This window comes from Zasmidium cellare (assembly GCF_010093935.1).
Source record: "Zasmidium cellare ATCC 36951 unplaced genomic scaffold M409scaffold_22, whole genome shotgun sequence".
In the NCBI taxonomy this organism is placed as follows: Eukaryota; Fungi; Ascomycota; class Dothideomycetes; order Mycosphaerellales; family Mycosphaerellaceae; genus Zasmidium; species Zasmidium cellare.
The window spans coordinates 552,071-577,329 of NW_022986966.1; the positions used below are offsets into that span (position 1 = coordinate 552,071).

The 25,259-nt window shown below is 52.3% G+C and overlaps 11 protein-coding genes across 11 annotated transcripts; 5 read left to right on the top strand and 6 right to left on the bottom strand.

Annotated features, from left to right (window-relative positions):
- Window positions 1-374: 374 nt before the first annotated feature.
- On the top strand, window positions 375-1,273 carry M409DRAFT_55905 (uncharacterized protein; the record flags this gene model as incomplete). The annotated part of the gene is made up of 3 exons (XM_033813130.1): window positions 375-518; window positions 570-857; window positions 983-1,273. 3 exons carry the CDS (start codon window positions 375-377, stop codon window positions 1,271-1,273), a joined length of 723 nt encoding a protein of 240 aa, XP_033666420.1.
- A 473-nt stretch (window positions 1,274-1,746) lies between these two features.
- On the top strand, window positions 1,747-2,480 carry M409DRAFT_24385 (uncharacterized protein; the record flags this gene model as incomplete). The annotated part of the gene is made up of 2 exons (XM_033807222.1): window positions 1,747-1,850; window positions 1,913-2,480. 2 exons carry the CDS (start codon window positions 1,747-1,749, stop codon window positions 2,478-2,480), a joined length of 672 nt encoding a protein of 223 aa, XP_033666421.1.
- Window positions 2,481-2,923: 443 nt separating this feature from the next.
- Window positions 2,924-3,580, bottom strand: M409DRAFT_24386 (uncharacterized protein; the record flags this gene model as incomplete). Its single annotated transcript, XM_033807223.1, has 1 exon — window positions 2,924-3,580. The coding sequence occupies one exon, from the start codon at window positions 3,578-3,580 to the stop codon at window positions 2,924-2,926; it is 657 nt and encodes a 218-aa protein (XP_033666422.1).
- A 2,614-nt stretch (window positions 3,581-6,194) lies between these two features.
- Window positions 6,195-7,590, bottom strand: M409DRAFT_24387 (uncharacterized protein; the record flags this gene model as incomplete). The annotated part of the gene is made up of 2 exons (XM_033807224.1): window positions 6,195-6,528; window positions 7,085-7,590. 2 exons carry the CDS (start codon window positions 7,588-7,590, stop codon window positions 6,195-6,197), a joined length of 840 nt encoding a protein of 279 aa, XP_033666423.1.
- A 161-nt stretch (window positions 7,591-7,751) lies between these two features.
- On the bottom strand, window positions 7,752-8,522 carry M409DRAFT_67322 (uncharacterized protein; the record flags this gene model as incomplete). Its single annotated transcript, XM_033817345.1, has 1 exon — window positions 7,752-8,522. One exon carries the CDS (start codon window positions 8,520-8,522, stop codon window positions 7,752-7,754), a length of 771 nt encoding a protein of 256 aa, XP_033666424.1.
- A 1,609-nt stretch (window positions 8,523-10,131) lies between these two features.
- M409DRAFT_67323 (uncharacterized protein) lies at window positions 10,132-12,027 on the top strand (the record flags this gene model as incomplete). The annotated part of the gene is made up of 1 exon (XM_033817346.1): window positions 10,132-12,027. The coding sequence occupies one exon, from the start codon at window positions 10,132-10,134 to the stop codon at window positions 12,025-12,027; it is 1,896 nt and encodes a 631-aa protein (XP_033666425.1).
- Window positions 12,028-13,533: 1,506 nt separating this feature from the next.
- On the bottom strand, window positions 13,534-14,844 carry M409DRAFT_67324 (uncharacterized protein; the record flags this gene model as incomplete). Its single annotated transcript, XM_033817347.1, has 1 exon — window positions 13,534-14,844. The coding sequence occupies one exon, from the start codon at window positions 14,842-14,844 to the stop codon at window positions 13,534-13,536; it is 1,311 nt and encodes a 436-aa protein (XP_033666426.1).
- Window positions 14,845-16,131: 1,287 nt separating this feature from the next.
- On the top strand, window positions 16,132-17,941 carry M409DRAFT_67325 (uncharacterized protein; the record flags this gene model as incomplete). Its single annotated transcript, XM_033817348.1, has 3 exons — window positions 16,132-16,290; window positions 16,352-17,163; window positions 17,221-17,941. The coding sequence occupies 3 exons, from the start codon at window positions 16,132-16,134 to the stop codon at window positions 17,939-17,941; spliced, it is 1,692 nt and encodes a 563-aa protein (XP_033666427.1).
- A 907-nt stretch (window positions 17,942-18,848) lies between these two features.
- M409DRAFT_67326 (uncharacterized protein) lies at window positions 18,849-19,827 on the top strand (the record flags this gene model as incomplete). Its single annotated transcript, XM_033817349.1, has 2 exons — window positions 18,849-19,202; window positions 19,255-19,827. The coding sequence occupies 2 exons, from the start codon at window positions 18,849-18,851 to the stop codon at window positions 19,825-19,827; spliced, it is 927 nt and encodes a 308-aa protein (XP_033666428.1).
- A 149-nt stretch (window positions 19,828-19,976) lies between these two features.
- On the bottom strand, window positions 19,977-22,161 carry M409DRAFT_24393 (uncharacterized protein; the record flags this gene model as incomplete). The annotated part of the gene is made up of 9 exons (XM_033807225.1): window positions 19,977-20,179; window positions 20,232-20,283; window positions 20,333-20,995; window positions 21,047-21,118; window positions 21,184-21,423; window positions 21,478-21,485; window positions 21,537-21,594; window positions 21,647-21,898; window positions 21,952-22,161. 9 exons carry the CDS (start codon window positions 22,159-22,161, stop codon window positions 19,977-19,979), a joined length of 1,758 nt encoding a protein of 585 aa, XP_033666429.1.
- Window positions 22,162-22,812: 651 nt separating this feature from the next.
- M409DRAFT_55914 (uncharacterized protein) lies at window positions 22,813-24,855 on the bottom strand (the record flags this gene model as incomplete). Its single annotated transcript, XM_033813131.1, has 7 exons — window positions 22,813-22,961; window positions 23,017-23,734; window positions 23,788-23,878; window positions 23,937-24,154; window positions 24,211-24,276; window positions 24,331-24,558; window positions 24,607-24,855. The coding sequence occupies 7 exons, from the start codon at window positions 24,853-24,855 to the stop codon at window positions 22,813-22,815; spliced, it is 1,719 nt and encodes a 572-aa protein (XP_033666430.1).
- Between the last annotated feature and the right edge of the window lie 404 nt (window positions 24,856-25,259).

Below are 25,259 nucleotides of genomic sequence, written 5' to 3' on the forward strand. Positions count from 1 at the left end.
AAACATAGGCCAACATGCTAACATTCAGCTTGAGTGTTTATGTGGAAGCCACACCTTACGAAGGAGGTTGAACTTGAGAGAGCACGAAACCTACCCGCCATGTTTGCCGTTCCGAATGGATCAAGTTGGCCACGGGACGACGGATGATTTGTATGGAGACGGGTTCGAAGCAAACAACTTGAGACCGAAAGGCTCCTGCCTTTACAAATTGAAAGCAGGAGTGTGGTTCGGATGAAGCGGTTGCGATAAAGCCTGCAGTTGCGTCTTCCAACATCTCTCGGCCTGAGTCCTTCTTCCAGGTCTCGACAAACTCTGCAGAAGACCAACCCAGTGACGAACAGTACAATTGAACTACTCCTGCAACAGCAATCACCATGCGCTTCGAGATTGTCCTCACGCCGCTGTTGGTCTTCTCCGCGACTGCAGTGCCGGTCCCAACCAACAACAACAACATCCAGATCGCCACACGACAAGAACAGGACATCTGCAACGGTACCGATTTCGCAACTGTCTTCGAAGTGAGTACATCCAACGCAAAGCTGCTCCTATCTTCCTGACCCATTCCTCAGGTCCGAGTCTGCGAGCCCTACGACGCATCCACATGCAGTGCCATTGCGGCCACCATCCAGGACTGCTCCTACGACAGACTACTATACTGGGGCTGCGAAGACGACGCAAGTGGTGCATACAACGGCACCGGAGGATACTACGCTCGCGTGGAAATGATTCCAGATACGACCAACATGAGCTGCGTCGACGAGTACCTGCAGGAGATGTTCCCGGACAAGACGGACGTCCAGCTGGATGTCACTGATTGCACCGGACGCAAGGCTCCACAGATGCAAGAACGCAACGCCGTGAAGATGATCGACGACAAGCAGTAGTACTGCGAGTACCTCGACATCTTTAACTACATGTTTTACAATGCTAGTCGTCTACCACAACGAGAATATGAGACTGAAACGACACTGATCAGACCTAGATCCAAGTGGGTGGCCCGTACGACGTGAACCGCTGCGTCGACACCGAATCAACGCTGGTGAAGTCCTGCTTGACCACCCCGGTCAACGTCCGTATGGAGAACTGGAAATGCTATGATGACGGAAGCTCCATGTATAACGATGGCATCGTGGGGACCTACAACATCTCCTTGGCCGTGCATCCGTATGATCCGCATCCTTACTACAGTAACTGCATTGACGCAGTCCTGGACGACAAGTTTCATGAGTTCCTTGACGTCACTGGGGGCTTGAAGTGCAACGAAACCGTTTGATCAAGTCTTCGGTCGCAAGTAACAAGACATCGAGAGGAATGGTCAACGAGCTGATGTCCACGATGTAGAAACTAGGAGGCATGGAGATAAGTGGTCTGCGCAGGGCGAGCATTGGAGAGTAAAGGAGAAGAATCTGCATCTTACAACATCACCTCACCAGCAAGGCATTGTAATTTTCGTTGTTATACTGCAGCAGTCACAGATATAGTATCGAATTCCGGCCCCAATGACTTGGCTGAATGACACACTTCGTTTGACTCCACATTTCACGGCTGAGCATTGTGACGATTGCGTGCATGACTAACCTCGTATCCAGAACAATGCGTCTGCCTGAGGGTAGTTGAATCAATGTCAAAAGAAAATCAGATTGATTACTCGACAAACATCAGGACAAACCCGTCAAAGCAATGTGCGACACGTTAGCTGAAGGTCTGCGAGACCTGACAGTTGAAGACCAGCCACGGACGGACAGCATGAGCAGATGCCTATTCCTCGAACTGTTACCAGCAGAACTCCGAGTTGAGATTTACGAGCTCGCTCTACGATTGGATCCGCCGGTTATTGTCATTGATTTCAGGTAAATCCATGTTCCTCTAGACTACATTACCAATTCTGCCATTAACCCAAGAATCGACACAGACCACCCCAAAACGAAACACAACCCAACAATCCCAAAATCCCCTCCGCCCTCCTCCAAACCTCCCAACAAATCCACGCCGAAACCTGCCCAATCCTCTACAACATCAACAGTGTCCACATCCACGCCCCAATCTTCACCCCTCGCCCCTCCGACGAGCACCCCTCCGACCGCAGCCTCATAATCTCCCGCCTCCAGCGTATCGCCACCCAACAACTCCGGACGCACCATCTCTCGCACGCGAAACTCTTCCTCGGCAGGATGTATTCGGTCGGGCGGATCCGCTGGATGGACTTCTTCACGCGGTGGATTGCGGTTCTGCCGGCTATCAGGGCGCTGAGGGAGGGCGTGGAGGGGAGTGTGGAGGTGGAGTTTGAGAGTTTGTTGGGGAAGGGGGGAAGGGTGTGCGTTGGGTTTGATGTTAAGACGAGGGAGGGCGTGGAGAGGGGGTTGATGGGGGAGGGAGGGGAGGTGGAGATGAGTGAGTTGGAGCGGGAGAGGTTGGGGAGGATTCGGAGGACGGTTGTGAAGACTTTGTTTGAGGGGGATGGTGATGGGGAGGCGGCTTGAGTATGAGCTGTCCGACGAACGACTGGACGATGTGGCATTTGTACCGAGCTGACGATGTCTCTCCGACCTCTCTCTCCTCGTCGACTTCGTCATTTCCCTTTCACCAACCCCCTTTTGGCTTCAGCCAGGCCTAATACCAAACAATGCCTAACTGGATTCTTTCATTTCCCAGCCGATGCTTTGTTCTAACAACTCGGAATGCTAGCAAGACCCGATCTCCTTTGGACATCATTTGGCACGTTGCACTGCATTTTCCCAAGCCAATCCAGCCATCCTGACGCTGAATCTCCTCCCTGCTCATCCACGCGAGATATCTTCTCGCCGTACATGCCTCGAGACCTTCGAACCGCGTGATATAATAAGTCGAGCTCAACAGGATGTTGCCATTGAATCTGCGTTGCAGGACGCATGTTCTGTCCCGCTCATCTCAACAAAACACCTTATCACAGATTTTGCAAATAGCTTGAGGCACCCATCCGTCGACGATGGAAGATTTTCTGACACAGGGGCTCCCACTGCCTATACCGGCAAAACACCTCGACGAACTCCGCGACGATCTCGCCTCCACCGCACTCCTCTTCCGCGTAGTATTCGAACCTGCACGTGCAGAAGTCGTGTGTAGTGCCGCGGAACCTGATGTGGAGCGTCTTGTCCTTGCGTTTGTCGACGTAAAGCGCCGGTTCAGTGTCGGTGCGATGGTCCGGAAACCCTGGGCACGCGAACATGAGTTTTGTCATTCTCGCGAGGGGGATGTCCACGGCGTCCGGGCCTGCGGGACGGGCCCAGGACACGGAGTGCAGGCTGAAGGTGTTCCCGGCGAAGAAGACGGGCATGACTTCTTTGTGGAACTGGCGACAGGTGTGGGCGAGGGAGAGGCCGGTGAGTTTGGTGAAGGCGGGCTTTTGAGCGACTTTGAGGATTGTCATTCGGTCGGCCATGTCGAGGGTGGCGAGTCGGATAGGATTTGGCTCTGCCATGGCCAGTGGGAATATGTAGTTGCGGATCTCGGGGGGTAGGTCTTTGAGGCGGCAATGGTCCTCTGCGACTGTCGGCGATGCAGTGCTTGAGGCTGCAGGCACCTTGGAGGCGTCTTCCGGCATCGTGGCGGTGGGTCCGACTTGTGAGCACCGCTGTTGTTGATGTTGATGATTTCGCGAGGAAGGCGGCGAGGAAGGCGGCGAGGAAGACGGAGAGGAACAGACGAGCGAGGAAGATAAAGAAAGCGAGATTCGGGGAGATCCGAAGCACGAGCTAGACGCTAAAAGCGGGAGCATGTGACAACACCGACTGCAAGATTCGCGAGAAGACGTGGAATCTAAGAGTACGGACTTCTACGAACAAGTCCACGGGTGAGATCACGCGTCGCCGACATTTGGCGAGTCCTCGTTGAGCAGACTTATCGACCCTTTGTGTGGCCGGCTAACGCATGAAGAACTGAAGTAACGTACTTGATGGGGAAGCTGCGCAGACGGTGAAGCTGCGCACGGATCCGCGACACTTTCGCGTTTTCTTTTAATTTCTCGCGACACGCTTAACTTTTAACTCTTCTACTTTATAGATCTCGAGCAGCGTATACTAGACGTAATATCTACTTATAAGAATAATCTATATACCTCGAAACGCAAGTGTACTACCGCGTTTTCTATTAGCGAATCTACGCTTCGACTATAGCTCGCCGGCGGCGTTTCTCGATCTATCGCGCACGAATACGAGTAATACCTATTTACGACCGAAGAGTAGACTTTTATTAAGTAGATTTCGAAGTTATCGAAATATAGCTACCCGGTTTCACCTAAATTCGCGTAAGAACTCGCTTTCGAGATATACCGTTCTCGAGTCCCGCTTTCGACGCCGAACCCCTCCTCTATAACCTCGATTTTCCGACCTAGTAAAAGGTAGATCGATAGACTATATACTCGCTATCTAGAAATAAAAGGAGCTTAGAGTTAATAGCTAGAAATAAGCTAGTATAATAGTACTCGCTATTCGATAGTCGAGTCCTACTTCTTAAGTTTTACCGAGCTTTTCGTCTTAAATCGCTACGCTCCTAAGGATATTTATAACGTCGACGAGTCGGGTTTCGCTATCGGCGTAAGTTAAACCTCTCGAGTACTTATAAATATAAAAGATAAAGTAAGTTAGAAGCGTATACCCGGGCGATAAGAGTAGATTATAGCTATCGAGTATATTCGTACCTCCGGAGAAGCTTTACTACCGCTTCTTATTTTAAAGGCGAAATATATAAATACCGGGTAGATACCGCCTAATACGCCGGTAAATTAGCGCTTCTCTATAAGTAATAGCGGCTAGACGAGCGACTCGTACGCCTATAAGTAGATTTCTACTTTATTCGACCCGGAAACGAGACGAGAAGACGGCTAGCGTCGACTTCTACTACTCGATAGATATAGCTTATACTTAACTTCTCGATTTATCGCTTATTATCTTAATAACGCGATAGATCTTATCTATTTACCGCCGTACTTATCGTATATTTTATAGCCTCTCGACGTCGCCGTTTTTAGTCCGTTAAAACGGGCTCTCGCCGAAGAAACCGACTCCCTCGTTCGCCTCGATTCTAGCCGGATATCTCGAGTCGAGTAGACTTCTACTTATATTCGAGTACGAGAGTAAGCTATTACGACATCGAATATACTCGCTAGCTTTCGTAAAAGCGGTATCTCGCCGCTTAGTCCGGTTACGGTTCTCTCGACTCTCGAAATACCTAAAGCTTCTCGTACTCCGCGAGCGTCTTTATCGATAACGACGAATATACTCGATCGCTCGCTTCTCGATAGCTCGCCTCCGGACGGTACCGAACTATAATAAGTAAACTCGGTACTTAATTCGATCGTCCGGGAGAATAAAATACTCGAAAGCCTAGTTAAGCGATATATCGCTCGAGCTACTACTACCCTCGAAAAGTCGAATTCCGAGAATACGTTTTTACGAAAAGAGAATACCGAATAACGAGAGCTTCTCGAGACTCGTAAGAAACGAACGAAAAGGAAACGAGTCGCTTTAGAAAGGCGTTTTATTTTTAATACGGAGGAAATCCTCGAAATCGCCCGGTAAGCCGAAGCGGAGATAGCGAAGAAAATAACTTATAAACGGAAGCGGAACGCCTCTCCGAGTCCGGAAATCGAGGATATTATCGAGGAGGTACTCGAGAACGAGGATAGCGATAGTAAAGGTAGCTATATTACTATAGCGTTACGTAGATAGTCGAGAGTATCGAGGATTCGAGGCTTATACGTAGCTTCACCGTCTGCGCAGCTTCCCTATCAAGTACGTTACATATCGATATGTCAGGAATCTAAGAGGTGGATAGGCTATCTGGAACTGTAACGCTGGTATGGTAGAGAGGTGTTTTGATGATAGACCCCTTCCCTTCACTCGCTCCGTTCCGTTGAATTTACCAAACCCATCTCAGCCAATCTGATCCCAAGCCTTTCTCCTGTTCGCTTGTGTGAGCCCATCACCTCCCGCACACTCATTTGTACCTCCACCTGCCCGTGTTGTCTTGAGCGCAAAGCATCGTAGCCAGAGCCAGAGATCTCGACCCCGAGAGCCTGGTCCACAAGTCTGTTGACATGAAGTTCGGCCTCAGCTTTCAGGTTCCAACCCAAGACCTTGAAGAGAAGGTGTTTTCGCCAGTGGGAACTTGACGGGCCGGAAACGCTTGAAGGGGTCTCCCATCAGGTGGAAGGTGTTCTAAGCATAGAATACCGGCGTGACCTCTTCGTGGAATTGACGACACGTGCGTGCCAATAGGAGGCCCGTCAGTTGAGGACATGAGCCGGTTTCGTCGATTTCGATCTTTCTGCGCAATTGCTTGGTAGGAATTGAAACCAAGAGGGTGATCGGCTCAGACTCGACGGCTGCGAGCAAGAATATGTAGTTGCGGATTTCTGGTGGGATGCTCTTCAGTCGGCATTGGTCGTCTTGGACTGGTGGAGATACGCTAACACCGGTGTTGGTGTTGGTCGCGGTGATGGTGTGGTCGTTGGAGGAGTCTTCCGCCATGATGGAGTCGCATATGTGCACACTGCAGTTGTTGTCAATGTCGGTGTTTTGGTGAAGAGGAAGGTAGCAAATGAACGCAAGCGACAGAAGGGGACGAAGTAAAGGTACCTGTAGCTTTCGGAAGAAGCCGTGGCACGTGCCAAATTACAGAAACGGCAGGAGCGTGAGGCACGAGCACATGAAAAGCTGCATCGATGGATTCGATCTTAATACACATGTCAATGCTATTGTACTTGTCCTAGCCTGAGCCTGACCCGTCCCCAACCACATGAAGCAGTAGTCTGCCCCCTTTTCACCTTCCTTTCGCCGCGATTCTCCCTGATGATCTCCAATCACGAGAGCCATTTCCCAGTACTCGTTGAAAGCGCCATGTTGGAAATTCCCATTCTCAAGCCTTAAGTTTGCCACACCGTGTGCAGGACTCTGCAGTTCGGGAATAGCGGCGCACCTTCCGATAAAGAGCATCCCAGAGATTTTGCTCAACAAACTCTTTAGCGAATGCTACCAGGCAATCGGCCCCATGGCAGCGTCGTGCTATTGTATCCAGCGTGCACACGCATGGGTCATCGACTACCCACTCAGAAGCTCGGATGCTGAGGCTCCCGTCTGCCAGCTTCTCGACGTGAAGCTTGGGCTCGATGAAGACCGAAGCACCAGTCCAGCTGTCGCGTTCCTTCTCACCAAACGCCTTGAATACGATGCTGGTCGCCTTGTGAAGTGGAAACTTCAAGGTGGTATTTTCTGTGCGAATAGCGAATCGCGCGAGCTCGAGACTGAAGGTGTTCTCGGCGTAGAAGACTTGGATGGCCTCTTGGCGGAATTGGCGACATGTGCTCGCCAATGACAGACCCGTCAACTGGTTGTGGTATTGGTGTCGAGTGATCTTGATAGCCGTTTGTTGGGAGAATCGAGTGACGGTGAGCTTGATGGGCGTAGGCTCGACGATAGCAAGTGCGAAGATGTCGTTTCTGATTTCTGGAGGAAGTTCCTGGAGCCGGCACCGCTCATCTTCACCTGCACGTGGTGGAGATGGCGCATCGCTGGTACCGATGCCAGTGGGCTCGTCGGAGGTGTCACCCGACATGATGGTGAGGGTGACGTGTGTCCACCAGGGGCGAGGTTGGTGGTTTGTGGAAGGCGATGAAGTCGCAGTGGAAGCGGTGCAAACGAAGCCAGTGTAATTTTCGGGACAAGCCGCCAGGTGCCAAATCTGACACAAACGGCAGGAGCACATGGGCCTAAAGCTCACTCACTCATCTCCTTGATCACCTTCTCCAAGTTGCCCACATCATGCGCAAACCTCCCCAAAAAGCACCCATCAACCCCCTCCTTCAAGCGCTGAAACGTCCCCGGCCCCGCGCTGCCTCCATACAAAATCCTCGTCCTCCCCTTCCTTCCCGCACACAACGCCCTCAAATTCTGCGTCACAGCAACCACATGGTCCGCGCCAGCAGGTTCCGAAGCCCCAATGGCCCACACCGGCTCATACGCGAGGATGACCTCCGCGTCGTCGGGGAGCTGGGAGAGGGCAGCTTCTATTTGCGGCTTACACTCGCTGACGGCTAGGCCGACGGCTTGGGAGGCGATATCGCTTTTGCTCTTTTCGCCGATGCAGATGAGGGGAATCATGCCGTTGCGGACGATGGCGGCGGCTTTCTTCGCTACATCTTCGTCTGTTTCGCCGAACAATCTCCTCCGCTCTGCGTGTCCGATTTCGACGACTTTTACGCCTGCTTGGCTGAGTGTGAGGGGGCTCACTTCGCCTGTGTAGGCGCCCTTGTCTTCGCTGTAGGTGTCTTGGGCGCCGAGCCAGACGTCTGTGTTTTGGAGGCGGTCTTTGGAGGAGAGGAGGGAGACAAAGTCGGGGATAACGAAGAGGTCGACGTTGGCGGCTGAGGCGGTCTGGGAGAGGGCGGCGACGGATTCGACGTAGCGGAGGGTGGAGGGGAGGTCGAAGTACATTTTGAGAGACGTGCCTACGAGGCGATTTTCTCGCTTGGTGGGGAGGGGAGGCATTGTGATGGTCTGCGAGAAAATTAAGATAGAAGATTCAGGTACCTACACGGTTGTTTGGGTGAGAAAAGGCAGCTCTGGTTATATGTTGGAGATGCTATGCGGTCCACAAGGACGCCGGTTGAACAGACGAGGTTGATGGAGCTTCAGAACCGGGATGCCGAAGTTGGCGAACCCGAAATGTGTCTCTCTCTCGAGAACGATCTCGACAAACCACACCAAGAGACTCAAGGCGGTGAACACGTATCGAAAGTTTTTGTTGCTCACTTTTTACAATGGCGAGTCTGCGATGAGGTTTCATCGACTTGAAGCGCAGTCCCCTCTGTGTTCGACGCCAAGCAGCCAGGCTACGGGGATTGCATCTGGTAGGAAGTGATCAAGCAGCGACGGCATCTGGACACTCCCTCAGACAAACAAGGAATTCATGGCGTGTTTGAATTGATGAATGAAGATAGTTATCGTGTTGGTCTAAAGCCGCACTGCAAAGTGGTAAAAGTGTCTCAACCGATGTCTGATGGAATTACAGCGCGAGATGAACAACCGGTGAGCTTCATCACACCCACATATGCTGTGCTTCCCACTCGAGAGTACGACCCAAGGCTGTTCTGCGTACAGGTGTACGTCCTGCTGAGGTACAAGCACATGTACTTGGGTTCCAGCTCGCGTGCTCTCCCTCTGCGTCAAGGCGCATCGAACGCTGACCACCAAATAGCTATAGTCGGTCAGGGAATTCCCAGCCTCTATGATCTGTGGAATCGACGCCGCTAGTAAGCGGTAATGGATGTCAGAGGTGCTCGGTGACCGTTATGGCGGCCGTCCTGAGGTCCTCGGGGGATTGTAGATGAGCAAGTCTCCGAGGGGTCTGGCATGTGCTGTCCAGGAACAAGGAAGGGGGCCGCTGGCTGTCCCAGCGACACCGCTGTGAGGGTGAGCCAACAAGATGCAGCATCTCAAGTGCACGGCATCAACGGTGCATGTCGAGGGGAAAGGAAGATGTTGTTGGCAGCAGGCAAGGTCGACTCAAGGTGAAACAGAAAGGCCGACGGGAGCAGCCGCCCGCAGTCGGCGGCTTGATGATGGAGGAAGAAAGTCTAATTTGTTTGAGCGCGGGGCGAGTGGGCGTTGCTCCGGGGTTCAAGAAGAGAGGCAGCACAAGGCGTCTGGGATTGTTCTCGCTGCTTGCTGCTGGCTCCCACCCCGTCCGCCCTGCAACATGTCCACCGCCGTCTCACCCTGATCGCTCCCCTTACGAAGGCATGTCACTGTACAACGGACAGGAACTGGTCGACTTCAAAGCAACCTCAGAGCTCTACTAGCCATCGGAGACACCACCACATACACTCCCTCGGACAGCGGCGTCAAAGGATCGAGGACCATTCGCAGCCTGCTTACCTGGCTCATATACCAATACCCCCTCTAGCAATGTATGTCCTACTCCATCCTTTGGTGTTCTGTTTGCCTCTCAAAACGTGGCAAACACGCCTATGCGCCGCGATCTGCATTGAGTGATTTTTCCACTAACATCATAGTTTATGCAGCCTGCCCACTACTACTACCCTGAGCGACATCTTACCTCGTCCACCTCTACTCTTCATTCACCCCCCAACTCGCCATGCATATCACACAGAAGATGGCTGCGGCCCATTCCAAGGGCCAGCAGACCTTCTCCTTCGAGTACTTCCCACCCAAAACCGCCCAGGGTGTCCAGAACCTCTACGATCGTATGGACATGATGCACGGTCTTGGCCCAGCTTTCATCGATGTCACCTGGGGCGCTGGAGGACGGCATTCAACTCTGACCTGTGACATGGTCAAGACGGCTCAGGCAGTGTATGGGCTGGAGACTTGCATGCATCTCACCTGCACCGACATGGAACGCAGCAAGATCGATGATGCGTTGAAAGAGGCATATAACGCTGGGTGCACAAACATCTTGGCTCTACGAGGCGATCCACCCAGAGAGCAGGAAAAGTGGGAACAAACAGAAGGCGGCTTTCGTTATGCACGAGACCTAATTCACTACATCAAGAAGACCTATGGCGATCATTTCGACATTGGAATTGCTGGATATCCTGAGGGACCTGACGAGACGACCAACGCGGACGAGCACATTGTCTACTTGAAGGAGAAGGTAGACGCTGGAGGCACTTTCATCGTCACTCAGATGTGCTACGATGTCGACATCTTCATCGATTGGGTCAAGAAGGTTCGTGCTGCTGGTGTGCCTGAGTCGGTACCTATCATTCCTGGAATCATGCCCATCTCCACTCACGCGGCACTGATCCGTCGAGCAACTTGGAGCCAGTGCAGGATTCCACCACAATGGCACGAAGTGTTGGAGCCAATCAAGAATGATGATGCAGCCGTACGAGACGTTGGAAGAGATCTTATTGTCGAGTTCTGCCAAAGATTGCTTGACTTTGGCATCATGCATTTACATTTCTACACGATGAACCTGGCGTCTGCATGCAAGATGGTGTTAGAGAAGCTGGACATGGTTCCATCGGCAGGCAGCCCGAACCCGGACCTCAAGCCACTGCCATGGCGACAATCGCTCGGTCTCAACAGGCGAGACGAGAATGTACGCCCAATTTTCTGGAGGAACCGAAACCGTGCATACGTTCAGCGAACTCAAGAATGGGACGAGTTCCCCAACGGCCGCTGGGGAGACAGCAGATCGCCTGCATTCGGTGGCTTGGACGAATATGGTATTGGCTTGAAGGGAACCAACGAGCACAACCGCAAGCTGTGGGGAGAGCCCAAGTCTCTCAAGGAGATCTCGGATCTTTTCGTTGGTTTCATGCGCGGGAAGGTCGAGTCTCTGCCTTGGTCAGAAGCACCCATCAACGAGGAGGCCAACGTGCTTGTCAACGACCTTGTCGACCTGAACAGCCGCGGTATCTTCACAATCAACTCGCAGCCAGCTGTTGATGGAGCCAAGTCCAACCACCCAATCTATGGCTGGGGTCCACCAAACGGTTACGTGTACCAAAAGCAGTACTTGGAAGTCCTGGTATCGCCGGACCTCATCGACACGGTCGTTGAAAGGATGAACAAGGATGAGGACATCACCTACTACGCTGTCAACTCGAGTGGTGAGTTGAAGACGAACGCTGGGCAAGAAGGTGGACCAAACGCCGTGACTTGGGGTGTATTCCCTGGCAAAGAGATTGTGCAGCCAACTATCGTCGAAACTGTGTCATTCCTGGCCTGGAGAGACGAGTTCTACCATCTCGGCGCCGAATGGAGCAAGTGTTACGATGAGAACAGCGAAAGCCGGAAGTTGATCAGGGATATCACGCAGAACTGGTACCTCGTCAACATCGTCCACAACGATTTCCGTCAGGATCAAGGCATCTTCCCACTTTTCAAGGGTTTGAAAGCACCTGGATTCGACGGCGAACCCCTTACCAACGGATACCACCATGAGACCAACGGCAAGCCCCAAGTGAACGGCCTGCCCAATGGCGACCACCAAGCGACCTCCAACAGCTCGCTGAAGAACTAGAGGGTAGAATCAAGGCTGGGGAAAAGTGGCTTCGAGGAGTTTTTAACATTGGCATCTAGCGAGGCGTTTACGACTGAGCGAGCACGGCTTCACACTTCAACAAGAAGCCACACCCACAAAAAGTGTTCCAAGGCGTTAGTGGTTTTTGAGAAGAGGGTGGAGCATTTGCGTTTGTGTTTTTTCGAAGATACCCATTCAACCGGGACCAGGGAGCGGTGAAAAGTCTGCTGGACCACAAAAAGGAAAGAAAGATTTTGTTGTAATCATCGTCGTCATCATTGAGATGGTGCACAGTCTGGATCAACACGGATGTGCTGCTGTTCGATACTACTTTCAAACAAGCGGAGGAAAGAGAAGAGAAAGGCTCGAGACAAAAGAGCACGAAAAGAAACACACTTTTATACCTCAGCACTTTTCCCGACCGATTCTTATTATTATGTTCTCATCAACCCATGTTCACGGTAAGACACGCCCGTTGCGTTGGCCCGAGATTGAAAGGCGTCAGATGTGTAGCGTGGTTACATTTGCTCAGGCTTTGAGCAAGTTTGCGTTGTGTTTGAGAGGGTCACGTGGGGGGTTGGTTCATAAAGGTCAGACATCAAGGTTGGAGGACGAGGAGGTTGCTATACCACACTGCGTTGAATTGCATTACTGATCCGAAAGAGATTATTGGATTTATTGATTAGGATTGGGTGGACTATTCATCTCGATCTTTGCGACGTTGTCCAAGGAGAAGGTCGAGGCGGAAATACGATTCGATCGACGACAACCATCCAACGACACCAACGCATCACGAAGAACTCCTACAACACCACCTACGACCCGTAGAAGAAACGACCCATCAAAAACAAAAATGTGCAACGGCGACTCCCCCCACCGCCCATCCCAAGGCGGCACCCTCGCCGTCCTCCGCCCCCTCCTCACCTCTTCCCTCCCCCCATCAAAAAGAGACCTCTCCCTCCGCCTAACCTCCCCAAAAAACACCAACAACTCCACAATCGCCACAATCGGCGGTCTGGAAAGTCCCAGTGAGGGTGGGGTGTTTATTATACAGTACGTTTGTTCCTCCCTTTCCTCTCAACCTCCCTTCCCTTCCCTGATGTTGAAGCGGATGCTGATAATGGTGGTATTGTGCGTGTAGTCGAGACGGCGACCTCCGTTCTTCGTCAGTCAGTCGTGAGAGTGTGTTGCATTTCTTGGCGGTTCCCGGAAAGGTGAGGGAGGGGGAGGGGTTTGAGGTGGGGAGGAGGTTGGATTTGGGCGTTGGTGGGGAGGGAGTTATTGGGAGGAGGGTGAGTTTTGTGTCGAGGGGGAGGGTTGTTGGGCAGGGGGTCATGGGGTGGAATTGATTTCTGAGGGAGAGAGAGTGTGTGTTTGGGGAGCGGGTATTGGGGGTTTGGCGTTGGGGTTTTGGGATTTTGTCCTGGTCGGTCAGGTTGAAGGCATGGGATCTATTCGTCGTTTCTTGAGTCGTTTACTTAGCGTGGACACAGCGATTTCATTCATTCACCGTCCAGACCGATCCTGCGTCCCAATCGTCTTCCCCCTCAACGTCGCAAAATGAAACTGTTGCAACGCACTCGCGGCCATCGGACACGGATACTTGATCTTCCTACACAACTCCACCGCCTCCGACAACTTCCTCCCCACCTCCTCCGCCTGCGCACAATCCGCCAGACTCCACGAATCCCTCCCCAGCATCCCCGGGATGCTCTTCGTGAACTGCACGCTCGACCCGGCGGCTTTGGAAATGATATCGCACATGACGGTGCGGTCGAGCCCGAGTTCTTTGCAGAACGCCATGCCTTCGACCGCGGAGGCGAGGTGGATCCCCGAGAGGAGGTCGACGATGGTGTCTTTGCTGACTTTGTGCGAGGCGGTCATATTGACGTCTGCGTTGGTCATTTGGCTGACGAGGTCGCCTTGGGATTTGGGGAGGTAGAGCTGGACGAGTGCCGCGTCGTCGATTTTGAGGATGCCCGCTTGCACGCCTTGTAGGTAGAGTTGTTCGGCGGTGTCGGCCATCGGCGTGGGCCATTGCGCCTTTCTAGCCGTGTCCGTGACGATCCCGGCGTCTTTGAGGATGATGGATAGCGCGGAGTACGGATGCCAGTCGTTCTTGAGCATATGCGGCACGCGGTTCTCCCAGAAGAAACTCGTGCCGTCCGATTTGTTGACGTGGTCGAACACGGCTTGGGTGTTGAGGCCGACTGTCGCTGCTAGGCCCATGGCTTCGCAGGCGGTGATGATGTTGGTTGCGGCGACCAGTTGATGGACCGTTTTGGTCTTTGTGCCCGCGCTGATGTCGCCCATGCGGTAGAGGTTGCCGGACATTGTTTGGAGGACGTCCTTTGCGGCGTTGAGATCCTCCTCGGGTCCAGACTCGAAGATGGAGAGCGTCCCGTCTGCTGCTCGGAGAGTGCCTCCTGAGACGGGGCAATCTAGCAGTTTTACGTCTGACCTTCCAAACTCCTCATCAAGTCGTTTCCTCAGCTCATGCAGGAAAGAAGGCGGTGTCGTCGAGCACAGGATAAAGGTCTTTCCCTTCCCCAATCCCTTAACCACAGCATCCTCGCCTTCGAAAAGGAGGCTTGAGTTCTGCGCCGCATTCGCAACCATGGAGATGAAGAAGTCGGCCTGCGATGCCGCTTCCTTAGGCGTCTTCGCGGCCTTGCCACCTGCCTCGACGAAGCTGTCGACGAGGGGTTGGTAGACATCGTAGCCGTAGACGGTGAATCCATTCTTGACCAGGTTCTTTGCCATTCCGCCTCCCATTGCGCCCAAGCCGGCGAAGGCTAGAGTCGGTTTGGAGCTCATGTTGATGTGGTCGTCTTGATGGATTTCCAGTTGGGTAGCCTTCAGCTCGATTTGCAGTCAACGTCTAGTCGAGTACTTTCTCACTTGTGGAAGCAGTGCTTTTCTATTGTGGTGGCCTTGATGATTGCGGCTTCGGCATGAGTGGCCATTTTATTGAGGTGTTGGTGGAGCTCCAAGCCAACTCCACCCTCAGAAACCGACCGCGTGCATTTGCCGTGGGCTGTTGTACACAGTCACATCTCAAACACACAAGTTGGGGGGCTTTTAGTGTGGACAGCACGGAATTTTGCCAGTGACTCGAGCATAGCCACTGTGAGATTGCAAAAGTTCACACAGTCATTCTTTTTTCAGAGACACTCTCATCACAGCTCGGCGATAGATCCTCCGTCTCTATTCGGCTAAAGACAACAGTATTCACTCGCCGTCATCGAGATTCTCATCGTAAGACAACATGATAGGCCTTGTCAAGTCCGATTCTGAGTCTCACTGACAGCCTTGCAGTCTTCGCGACAACATCATCTCACTGCTGACCACGAGGCCTGCAGAATATATCAAAAACGCGAATATTGCAGCTATGAGTCTACTTGACACAATCCATTCTTCTCGAAGGAAAGGAGAGCGTCGCCTGTTCCACATCACAGGCTTCTCTCAGCCGATATGCTATTCCAGGCACAATCAGTGTCTTTTCGAACCGTGCCCCTTCACTTCTGGGGAGAGACTTTTCCATTCACGCCTCTCCGTCGCGAAGATGCACTCGTCACCTTGGGAGTACGAATGTCCCACATGTGGTACCAACCCACATAATCTATACTTGCTGCGGCATAGCGACTGTGGTACAGTCCTCCGCAAAAGATGATCGAAAGGATGGAACGCTCCTACCAGACACGAAAACCAACCTACGACTGCAGCAGTCAACGTATACAAAGTACTGACGTATGCTTGCTGGGCTGCAAGTCTATATCATACCTCGGGGATTTTGCGATTGGAGCGACTCACTGACTATTCCGGCGAAGTTCCCTTTAGCTGGCCTGAGGTTGTGCACCTCGTTCTTTCGTTCCTCGTTCCTCTTGCCGCTTTGGGTCGATCGACATGGCTTCCATTAACAGCATTCGAGCCATGAACGACGACCATGGGAATGATATATATTTTCAGTAAGTGGACACATTGAGATGGGTCATCCAGCAATCGTCAGAGCGGCCCTGAGCATTCACAATGTTTTCCTTCTTGCAAAAGTTCAAACAATCTCCCACCGATGGGGCGAAAGAAAATGAAAGCGACAACAGTGGAATGGAGTCGAACGAGAGCCTTGATTACAGCAAAGGAAACTTCACATACGAAAACGCGGATGAAGAGCCCCAATTTCATTGGAGGACCGTCGTAGCATGCGTGGCGATGTTCATGCTCAACTTCGTCCAGGTGGTCGCTTTGGAAGGCCCTCCAGCAGTTGTAAGCTCGATGCGACGCACAAGGAACGCGGCAGGCATCATATACTGACCTTTTATGCCAGTTGACCTACATCGGCAAAGACCTCAACGCAGAGACCACAGAGACCTGGATCCCGAACTCACTCTCCCTCGTGCAGGCAGTCGTTGGACCGATGATCGCATCTCGAAAGATACTCCTCGTTAGCTGCTGTACGCTATCCTTCATCGGCTGCGCTATCGCCCCCGGAGCACAGGAAATCGGCCGCCTTATCGCAGCTCAGACGTTAATCGGCTTTGGCTTCGCATGTGCTCCTCTTGCTTACAGCGTCCCGGCTGAGATCTTGCCGCGTAGATGGCGGTCCATCGTGCAGGGTGTTGTGAACATCGCTGCAGCTCTCGGCGCTATCGCGGGCCCCTTGATTATCGGCGCTTTGGTAGAGGGAGACACCTTGGACGGCTGGAGGGACTTCTATTGGATCCAGATGGCTCTCTGGGGTGTTACCGTTATTGGACTCCTTTTTGGATACATGCCGCCGAAGAGAATCACTTCAGTCGACAGCCTTAAGTGGTGGCAAAAGCTGCTAAAGCTAGATCTTATCGGGTTCTTCCTCTTGCTGGCCGGCCTCGTTCTCACGCTTGTTGGACTTACCATGGGAGGCACCCAATACCCCTGGAGCGATAGCCGGGTCATAGGCACGCTTGTTAGTGGCCTGGTCATACTTGGCTTCTTTCTCTTGTATGAATGGAAGGGCACATCGACCGGCATCCTGAACCACGAGCTTTTCCGCGGCGGAGAGGGTCGAGAAGGCCTAGGACGAACCTTTGCCATATGCCTTCTCCTGATCTTCTTGGAGGGCGCATTGCTCTTTGCGTACATGATCTTCTACCCTATAATGTAAGTTGGCGGGCCTTTGAAGGTTGCATCTACCCAACACTGACATATTATCTGCAGGACCGCCACTCTCTTCGAAACCGATCCATTCCTACAAGTCCTTCGCGCCCAGCCATTCTGGATTGCAAATGGAATAGTAACCGGTCTTTATGGACTCTACAGCTCTCGATTCAAGTCTTTCCGTATTCCAATGGCATTCGGCTTTACCCTCTTCACTGCAGGAATTGTAGGCTTTGCAACAATCGAGCCTGACGACTCTACAAACGCCCTGATCTTCTCTGGCCTAGCGGGTATTGGATTTGGAGGACCCCTTGTGCTCATCATCTCCGCTGTCCAATTAGCCGTCCCGCATCACTTGATCTGCACAGCGACAGCGGTAGCTATCTCAGCTCGAGGAATCGCAGACGCAGTCTTCACAGCTGCTCTTACAGCCGCTCTGGACAGCGAGGAGTCTTCACTCGTACCGCAAGACGTCGGCCAAGCCGTAGTTCAAGCAGGACTTCCTAGCAGTTCGGTCGATTCCTTCATCGCAGCTTTGACGACTGAGAACATAACCGCTCTCGCGGCTGTCCCGGGGATCACGCCAGCTATTGCTGAGGCAGGAGTGACTGCATTCAAGCAGGCCATGGCCGACTCGATTCGTGTTGTCTGGGAAATCGTCGCTCCGTTCGGCGCGGTCGCTGTGATTGCTTGTATCTTCTTGGGAAGTTTGAAGAAGCTGATGGATTTCAAGGTCCAGGCGCCCGTGGAAAAGTTGAAGGCGAAGAATCCACGGTCATGACGGTCGCGAGCCGGTACCTTTTGATTGAATAGGATCGAAGACACATGTGAACACGGGGGTATGGGCGTTACATTTTATTCATCCGGCACTGCCTTTTTGGTGAGCGCTTCTCTAGACAAAAACATGTGTCCAGCTGTGCATGATAGTTGGATCATCAGACCGCATTTTCCAGCGCTCCAGTACTACGTCCACCACCGGTTGCCTCGTGGGTTGTTTTGCTGGACGATGTGCTGCCGAAGTCTGCCACACTGCGATCGATTGTACCTTAATCTTTCGCGACTATATCGTCCGTATACAAGCGAGGATATAAGCGAGGATCTAAGCGAGGATCTAAGAAAAGTGGTGATGTTGATATGATGATGCCTGCTTGGCTCGTCCATCGAAAACAAAGCACGTCGCGATAGCAGCTCAAAGAGGAATAGGGGCCAGTGCTCGGGCCTCCATTTCACGTGCTCGAAGGATCGCTACGGCCGGTGGCTGGGCGATGACGCTCACACAAAGAAACCACGCCTTTCCCAAAGCAAAGCTGACTGCGAAATAGATGCACCGATTCTACGATTCTGCTGCACAAGTCCCAGATCGTGCTGCTAGATTTAGGAGCGTGGGTTGCATAGCCCACATGGCACTCCGTTCTAACGGCCGTCGTTGATGGGTTTTGATTGGTTGTACCAGAGGCAATGCCCAGATCCAAGGCTCCGACAATGGGTGACGGAATATTTTGGCGATGTGGATAGGGAATGCAGGTAGGTTGGTTTCATTGTTTCGTGCGTTCTGTTGAGAGTATATATTGCGGGAGCTTGCCACTCAGGCAGTCCACATCCAAGCACTGAGTACTCCAACAAGATCACAGTCAAGACAATTCAGCAACAAACATTCCGAACGAGTCGCCGTTGTTTCTACCCCCACAATGGACGCCCTACACCTCCTACTCCCTAGACTGGATCCAAACCAAGGTTGCACAGAAGCAACATGCGATCCCTCAAGATCTATCTACGGCTACCGACCCAGCCTTGCCGCAACAGCCATCTCCCTGATCATCTTCGCTCTCTCCGGCATTGTGTACATCTTCCAAGGCATCAAGAGCAAGACATGGTTCTTCAGCGTCGCCATGTTCCTGGGATGCTTCAGCGAAACACTTGGATATGTCGCCAAAATGCTGTTGTGGGATGACCCCTTCTCGGACACGGGCTTCAAGATGAGCGTTGTGCTCCTCACGTTCGCGCCGGCGTTTTATTCTGCTGGAGTTTACTACACTTTGAAGGTAAGGCCATTGCCGCAAATTTATGCCTGGTTGATATACTGATCGTTCGTAGCACATCTGCCTAACATTCGGCTCCAGCTTCAGCAGACTCCGTCCCTCATGGTACACGTGGATCTTCATCTCATGCGACGTCTTCAGCATCATTCTGCAAGCCGCGGGTGGGGCCACGGCATCAGCATCCGAAGACCAGGCAGTTCTAAAGATCGGCGACAACATCATGATTGCTGGCCTCGCCTTCCAAGTGTTCACCATGGTTGTCTTCGGGATATTCGCAGCCGATTATGGATTTGCCATTCTGCGAAACCGCAACAGTCTGAACCCTGAGACCGCGAGCCTGCGCAACTCCCGCCGCTTCAAGCTCTTCATTGTGGCGTTATGGGTGTCATACTTTGCCATCTTGATCCGATGCGCGTATCGCTTAGCAGAGCTGGCCAAGGGATGGAGCGATGACAACGAGATCTTGAGGAATCAGGGGCTTTTCATCGGGCTGGACAGTGTGACTTGCGCGATTGCGACTATTGTGCTGAATATCTGGCATCCAGGATGGTGTTTCCCCAAGGAGAGTCAAGACCTGGCTGAGAAGCTTGCTTCAGAGAGCAGCAGCGATGAGGAGGCGAGAATCTAGAGTGTGAGGGAACAATGTATACCGTTAAGCACTTCAGCGAGGAGTTCGAGGCCGAGCACATTGAGTGAAGCGTTCTTAGCAGATATTAGTATGATATGACAAACATCAAGAGACATTTCAGGCACATTTCTCCAGCAGCCATCTCATTGCTATGGCTGTTGATTCTGAGACAGCGGCTGGTAGACATGTGCGCTCGTGAGAGAACGTAAAGACACATGCGACTTGGACGTATCGAGAGGATCTGAAGCCTGTCGTCCAGTCGCAGTTCTCACGCTCGGATTTGCATTCTGCCTTCGAACGATTGCCATGTTTTCCGGCAGCATCCGTTTCTGGACAGTCTTCGCAATGCCTCCTATTCAACAGTTAGCTCAAGTTTTGGTATAACGAGGACAGAGGAAAGTTACGGTAGCAATCCCAGATATATTCGACGACGGGAGGCACGAATACGGCTACCGCCTAGAGTGAGATTAGCAACTTGTTCATCGAACACGCTGGCAGGACTTACAATGATCTGTCCCAGTTTCCACGACGTCTTGTTGACGGCAACATAGTCATCGACCTTTCCCGCACCAAAGATCCGCGCATAATCTTTCAGTTGGCGCAGCGTCAGACAGAGAAGAGCGATCTCTGCCGCAACGATGATGAGCTTGCCAACAATATGAGCAGTCTTGCGAGAGTTCGACGAGCGCAGTCTTGTCAGGCGGTTGCGGGATGCTTCCAAGGTCTGCGTCTTGCCCTGGCTCTCCGCTCCACCGAAGACCTTGTCCCTAACCAGCTCGAACGAATTTCTCCTTGACCCATGATTACCATGGCTGAACACTCTCAGTTTATCGAGAATGATGCATGCCTGTACGAGGAGGCTGAAGATTACAATCGCAACACCCGTGCCTTCAGAAGCGGCAGAGCTCTTGTAGAACCAATCGTCTGCGTAGCAGACTGCAGTTGGCACTAGTCCAGCACATGCTGAAGGTCCGTTATGCGTCAGATCTTCCGGTGAATATCCATTAAGTACGTTCGAAGTGACGATCCAAGTGCTTGCAGAGAGAGCTACGCAGCAGACCGAGATGATCAAGATGTAGCCCTCGAGCTTATGGGCCTCACGAAGGATGAGCTCGATGAGAAGGACGGGAAGGCAGCCTCCGAGCGCTAGGTCGTAGAAGATACCGAGCTTGACAAGGACTGTCAGCAGACATTTGACTGAAGAAGGAGAGAAACCTACATTGTTCCGCTGCTGTTGCCAGGTCGACGCTTCGAAGTATTCTTGATTGTTGAGCGCAATGAGAGCTGCAATCTAAAATTCATCTGAAGTCAGCAAGACCGCAAAGACGCTTCTCGTGCGACATGGCTTGCCTGAACAGCCAGCATAAACCACACCTGAGCCTTCTGGAACTCAGTGATAGCTCGGCTGAGAGCTTGAAACATCTTCATGTCTTTGACTTTCTCCTGCGCGTGCTTGGCAATCTCAAGTGGCTTCTCGTTATTCTTCTTGACTCTGGCGAAAACCCATGCCGTGTAGAAGGTCCAATCGTGTCCAATGTGGAAGAGGACCCAGGTGATGGCAACGATACCAACTTGCATAATGTACGAGGTGAAGACCTGTATGATTTAAGTGTCTTGTGAAGAGTGAATTGAATGCACGATATAACTCACTCCAATGCCTGCTCATGATGATTAGTGATGGAAGCGTTATTATCATCAGGCTGACTCACCTCCAATATCGGGATTTACCTCTGCATTCAAGCCATTGCACAAGTTCGGATTATAGTTCTTCAGAACATCAGTCTCAATGTGCACCAATGTAATTTCCCAGCACACGCACAAAGTAGAAATCCTGGAAGGTGGTGTTCGTAATATTGAAATAAGTCAGGAACGGTCTTTCTCCCGTCCCATTGCAGAACTTCGCGCCTTTTGCGGTGATGTCACAATAGGCGTCGATGCAAGAGGTGATACCAGCAGGCCCGGAGAAGAGCTGCGACGAAGAGTCGTTGGAGATGCCAAAGGATGTGGCGATTTCGATTCCCTTCTCCGTCAGATTGCCTGCGTGCCAGAGTTGGGCTACGACCGAGTATGCCTAATTCACAGGTCATTACCAAGTCTCAACCATCTTTCCACTAGGCCGCTTACATTGCAGTTGTGTAGCGTGTAGGCTGAGTCCTCGTCGCTCCATAGCTTCTGCGGATCTAGACATGCCTTGGTACAGTTGTTGGTCTCGCCGTACTCGCAACCCCATTTGTAAAGAGTGATGTTGTAGAAAAGGTCGCTAATGCCGTTGCTCCAGTCATACTGGACGCCAAACTCGGGACTTGACTCCGCGCTGTAGATATCCCACGGCATCGTGAGGTTGATGTCGCCCGGTAGAACAGGATGAGCGACGAAGAGCGCTCAAGTCGACATGAGACGACGGATGGGCATGCTGGGCCACACGTTGGCTTTGCTTTTCTTCCAGCTGAACATCCATGCAATGATGTTGATAGAGTTACGTCGAAAGTTGAATCCTTCAGGCTCCAAATATGTCCTCCCCGCGTGTTCCCCGGCATGAATCTCCCGAAATGGTGGATGCCCATAGTTTGTCATCGACTTAGTGATGATGCTGGAGCAAACCCACGGCATGAAGCACTCACCGACCCCGACACTAAGGCGGTGTTCACAACGGATTGCTTGTAAACAAGTCCAGTCGGGTTACCGTGCATGAACAGTCGGGAAAGCATGACTTGAGAAAGAAAGGCGTGGCCGATCCCAGCCGAATTGGGAGATTGTTCGGCCTGTGATTCGGGAAGGCTCATGGAGATGCCGAAGGACCATTTGCCGAACAATTGCTTGTGCGATCTACGGTATATCATTCGTGTCTAAACGAGACGCTTCAACATCTTATCAACGATTCACAACACTCTACTCAGACGTAGTGCTCAGCCTTCCGAGACCAGGCTGAGCAACCGTGCACCATGATCAGATCAACCAACATTACCACATCCATCGTAAGTGACATTAGGCCCGGTAGCTGATGTCGCCCCCGGGGTGCTCAGGGAACTCCGTAATCTCTGGCGAGTTGTTCATCTTCGGGTCGGAGTCTGATCTCGAAGCACGGTTGTACTCAGGTGATCGGTCCTCTCGTCCATCCTCTTCTTTCTTGCCAACTGCAGGACCCATTAATATGTAAAAAGAAAACACCATCAAGGGAATTCAACTTACAGATACAGTACCAGATGAACCTGACCACCGGCGGCACAAACGCGGTGACAGCAATGACCTGACCTAACGACCAAGACTTCTTGTCCAACACAACGAAGTTTTCATTGTCGAAGACGTTGGAATAGTCTTTCAGCATGCGAAGCGTAAGTGCCAGCAGCGCAACCTCCGCGGCGAGGAGGATGAACTTGGACAACGCATGCCAGAACTGATTGCTGTACGCAAGCTGCGACGTACGACGCACAATCGATGATTGGGACTCCAAGCCGAACGAACGCGCTCTGCTCGTGTGCGCGATCCAAGACTTGTGCACTTCGAGGATGTTTCGCTTCCAGGTACGGTTTTCTCGGCCGGGGCGCTGCTTGAAGACGCGGAAGTTCTCGATGATGAGGTAGAGGAGGAGGACCCAGCAGAAGATCAATACGGCGAGACCTTTGTATGAACCGACGACGGAGCTCTTGGCGAACCAGTCGTTGGGGAAGCACAAGGCTGTTGGTTTGAGCTGGCCACACGTTGCAGGACCTTTGTGTTCGATCGCAGCGGGCTCGAAGCCGCGGAAGGAGGATTGCCAGGTAATCATCCAAGCTGCTGCGGCCAGAGATACGGAGCAAGCAGTGGTGAGTAGGACAAGCCAGTCGGACTGGTTCGCTTGGCGGAGTAGTACGAGGGTGAGCAGGACTGGGAGGCAGCCTCCGAAGGCCAAGTCATAGATGACGCCAACCTATACACACTGTTAGTCATGTATCTCGAAGGGTCAAGAACTTGAGGTCGTACGTTGTTCCTGTACTGCTGCCACGATTCCGCTTCGAACGCCTCAGGACGCTTCAAAGCGACAAGACACGCGATCTGCACGGCGATCATCAACCTGTCATGGTATCAGCGGGTGAATGCCTCCAAGCAGGACAGTAGGTGTATAGACTGACCAAACCTGTGTATCTTGAAACTCGGCCAAACCTTCCCACTCCACGAGAGCCTTAGAAGGCTTGCTGTTCTTAAGAGCCGCCTGCAATCGTTCTGGGGTTATGGAGTCTTTCCGTCGAAAGCAGGGCCATGTGAGATACTTGATCCAGTCTCGTGTGCAATGGAACAGTAGCCACGATAATGTAAGGATAGCTACTTGCATGAGCAGCGAGATGGCGACCTTGTCCCCCTGTCAGCGTTTCTGACCACGCTCTCGTCATCTTGCTCCAGACTTACCCCTATACCCATGACATCGCCGTTGATCTGAGCATCAAGACCATCGCACATGTTCGTTGGGAAGTCCTGTCAGCTGTCAGCCCTTTGCCGACCTCATCAGGGAGGTAGTGAGTCGCATACCAATTGCCACCAATTCTCGCCTATATCGTATGTGCCATTCGGAGACTTGCACCATTCGTCCTCGCTCTCGAAACGTACGCAGTAGTCATTGAAGCAGTCTTGGATACCAGGAGAGCCAGTATACATGGGGGTATCGGTGTCGTTACGAATGCCGTAGTACTTTGCGATGTCGATGCCTTCCGCGGTCAGGTTTCCGTCATTCCACATCTGAGCGACGATAGGGTAGACCTGGATCACGTCAGTATCGTCGATCAAGCAATTAGCGATGCCACTGACCATGCAGTTGTGCAATGTGTATCCGCTGTACGTGGAATTCCATAGCTTTGTTGCATTCTGGCAAGCAGAGAAGCAGTCCCATCCGCCATCGCCGTCCCCGTCCCAGTCATCGTCCGCCAGACATCCCAATTGGTACAGAGCGATTGTGTTCTTCTCGAACTGGTACAAGCTATCGTTCACCGCATCCGTCCAGTCGTAGAACAAGCCCGAGCTTGCGTAGAGCGTCGAGTTGACAATGGCGACCGCCATGACAGGCCCAGCACAACGTTAAAGAAAGACGACGATCTCGAGCTCAACTCCCGAGAGCGTCTCTCCTCGGGAATATATGCGTCGCCTCGTCGCCCTACCGCCGACAGCGCCTTTGGGTCCATATTAGACTCCAACGCCTTGCAGCGTAGATCTCCTGGTCCAAGCCCAACAGCCTGGACTAGGGATGATTAGAGCCGCATACTAATCTTCAGCACATGAGGCTGCATGGGCACCGCATTCATTGGCCGAACTCCCAACGACCAACACGTCGCGTGCGGCAGGCGTGCCGGGCTAACGAGTTCTGGTTCCTACCATTCATGCATGGCGGTAGGAAAGGGCAACAGGGTGTCTGCTGTGCTAAGCGTTCAATGGAGACTCTGCGTTTATCAGTCAGCTGCTAGACT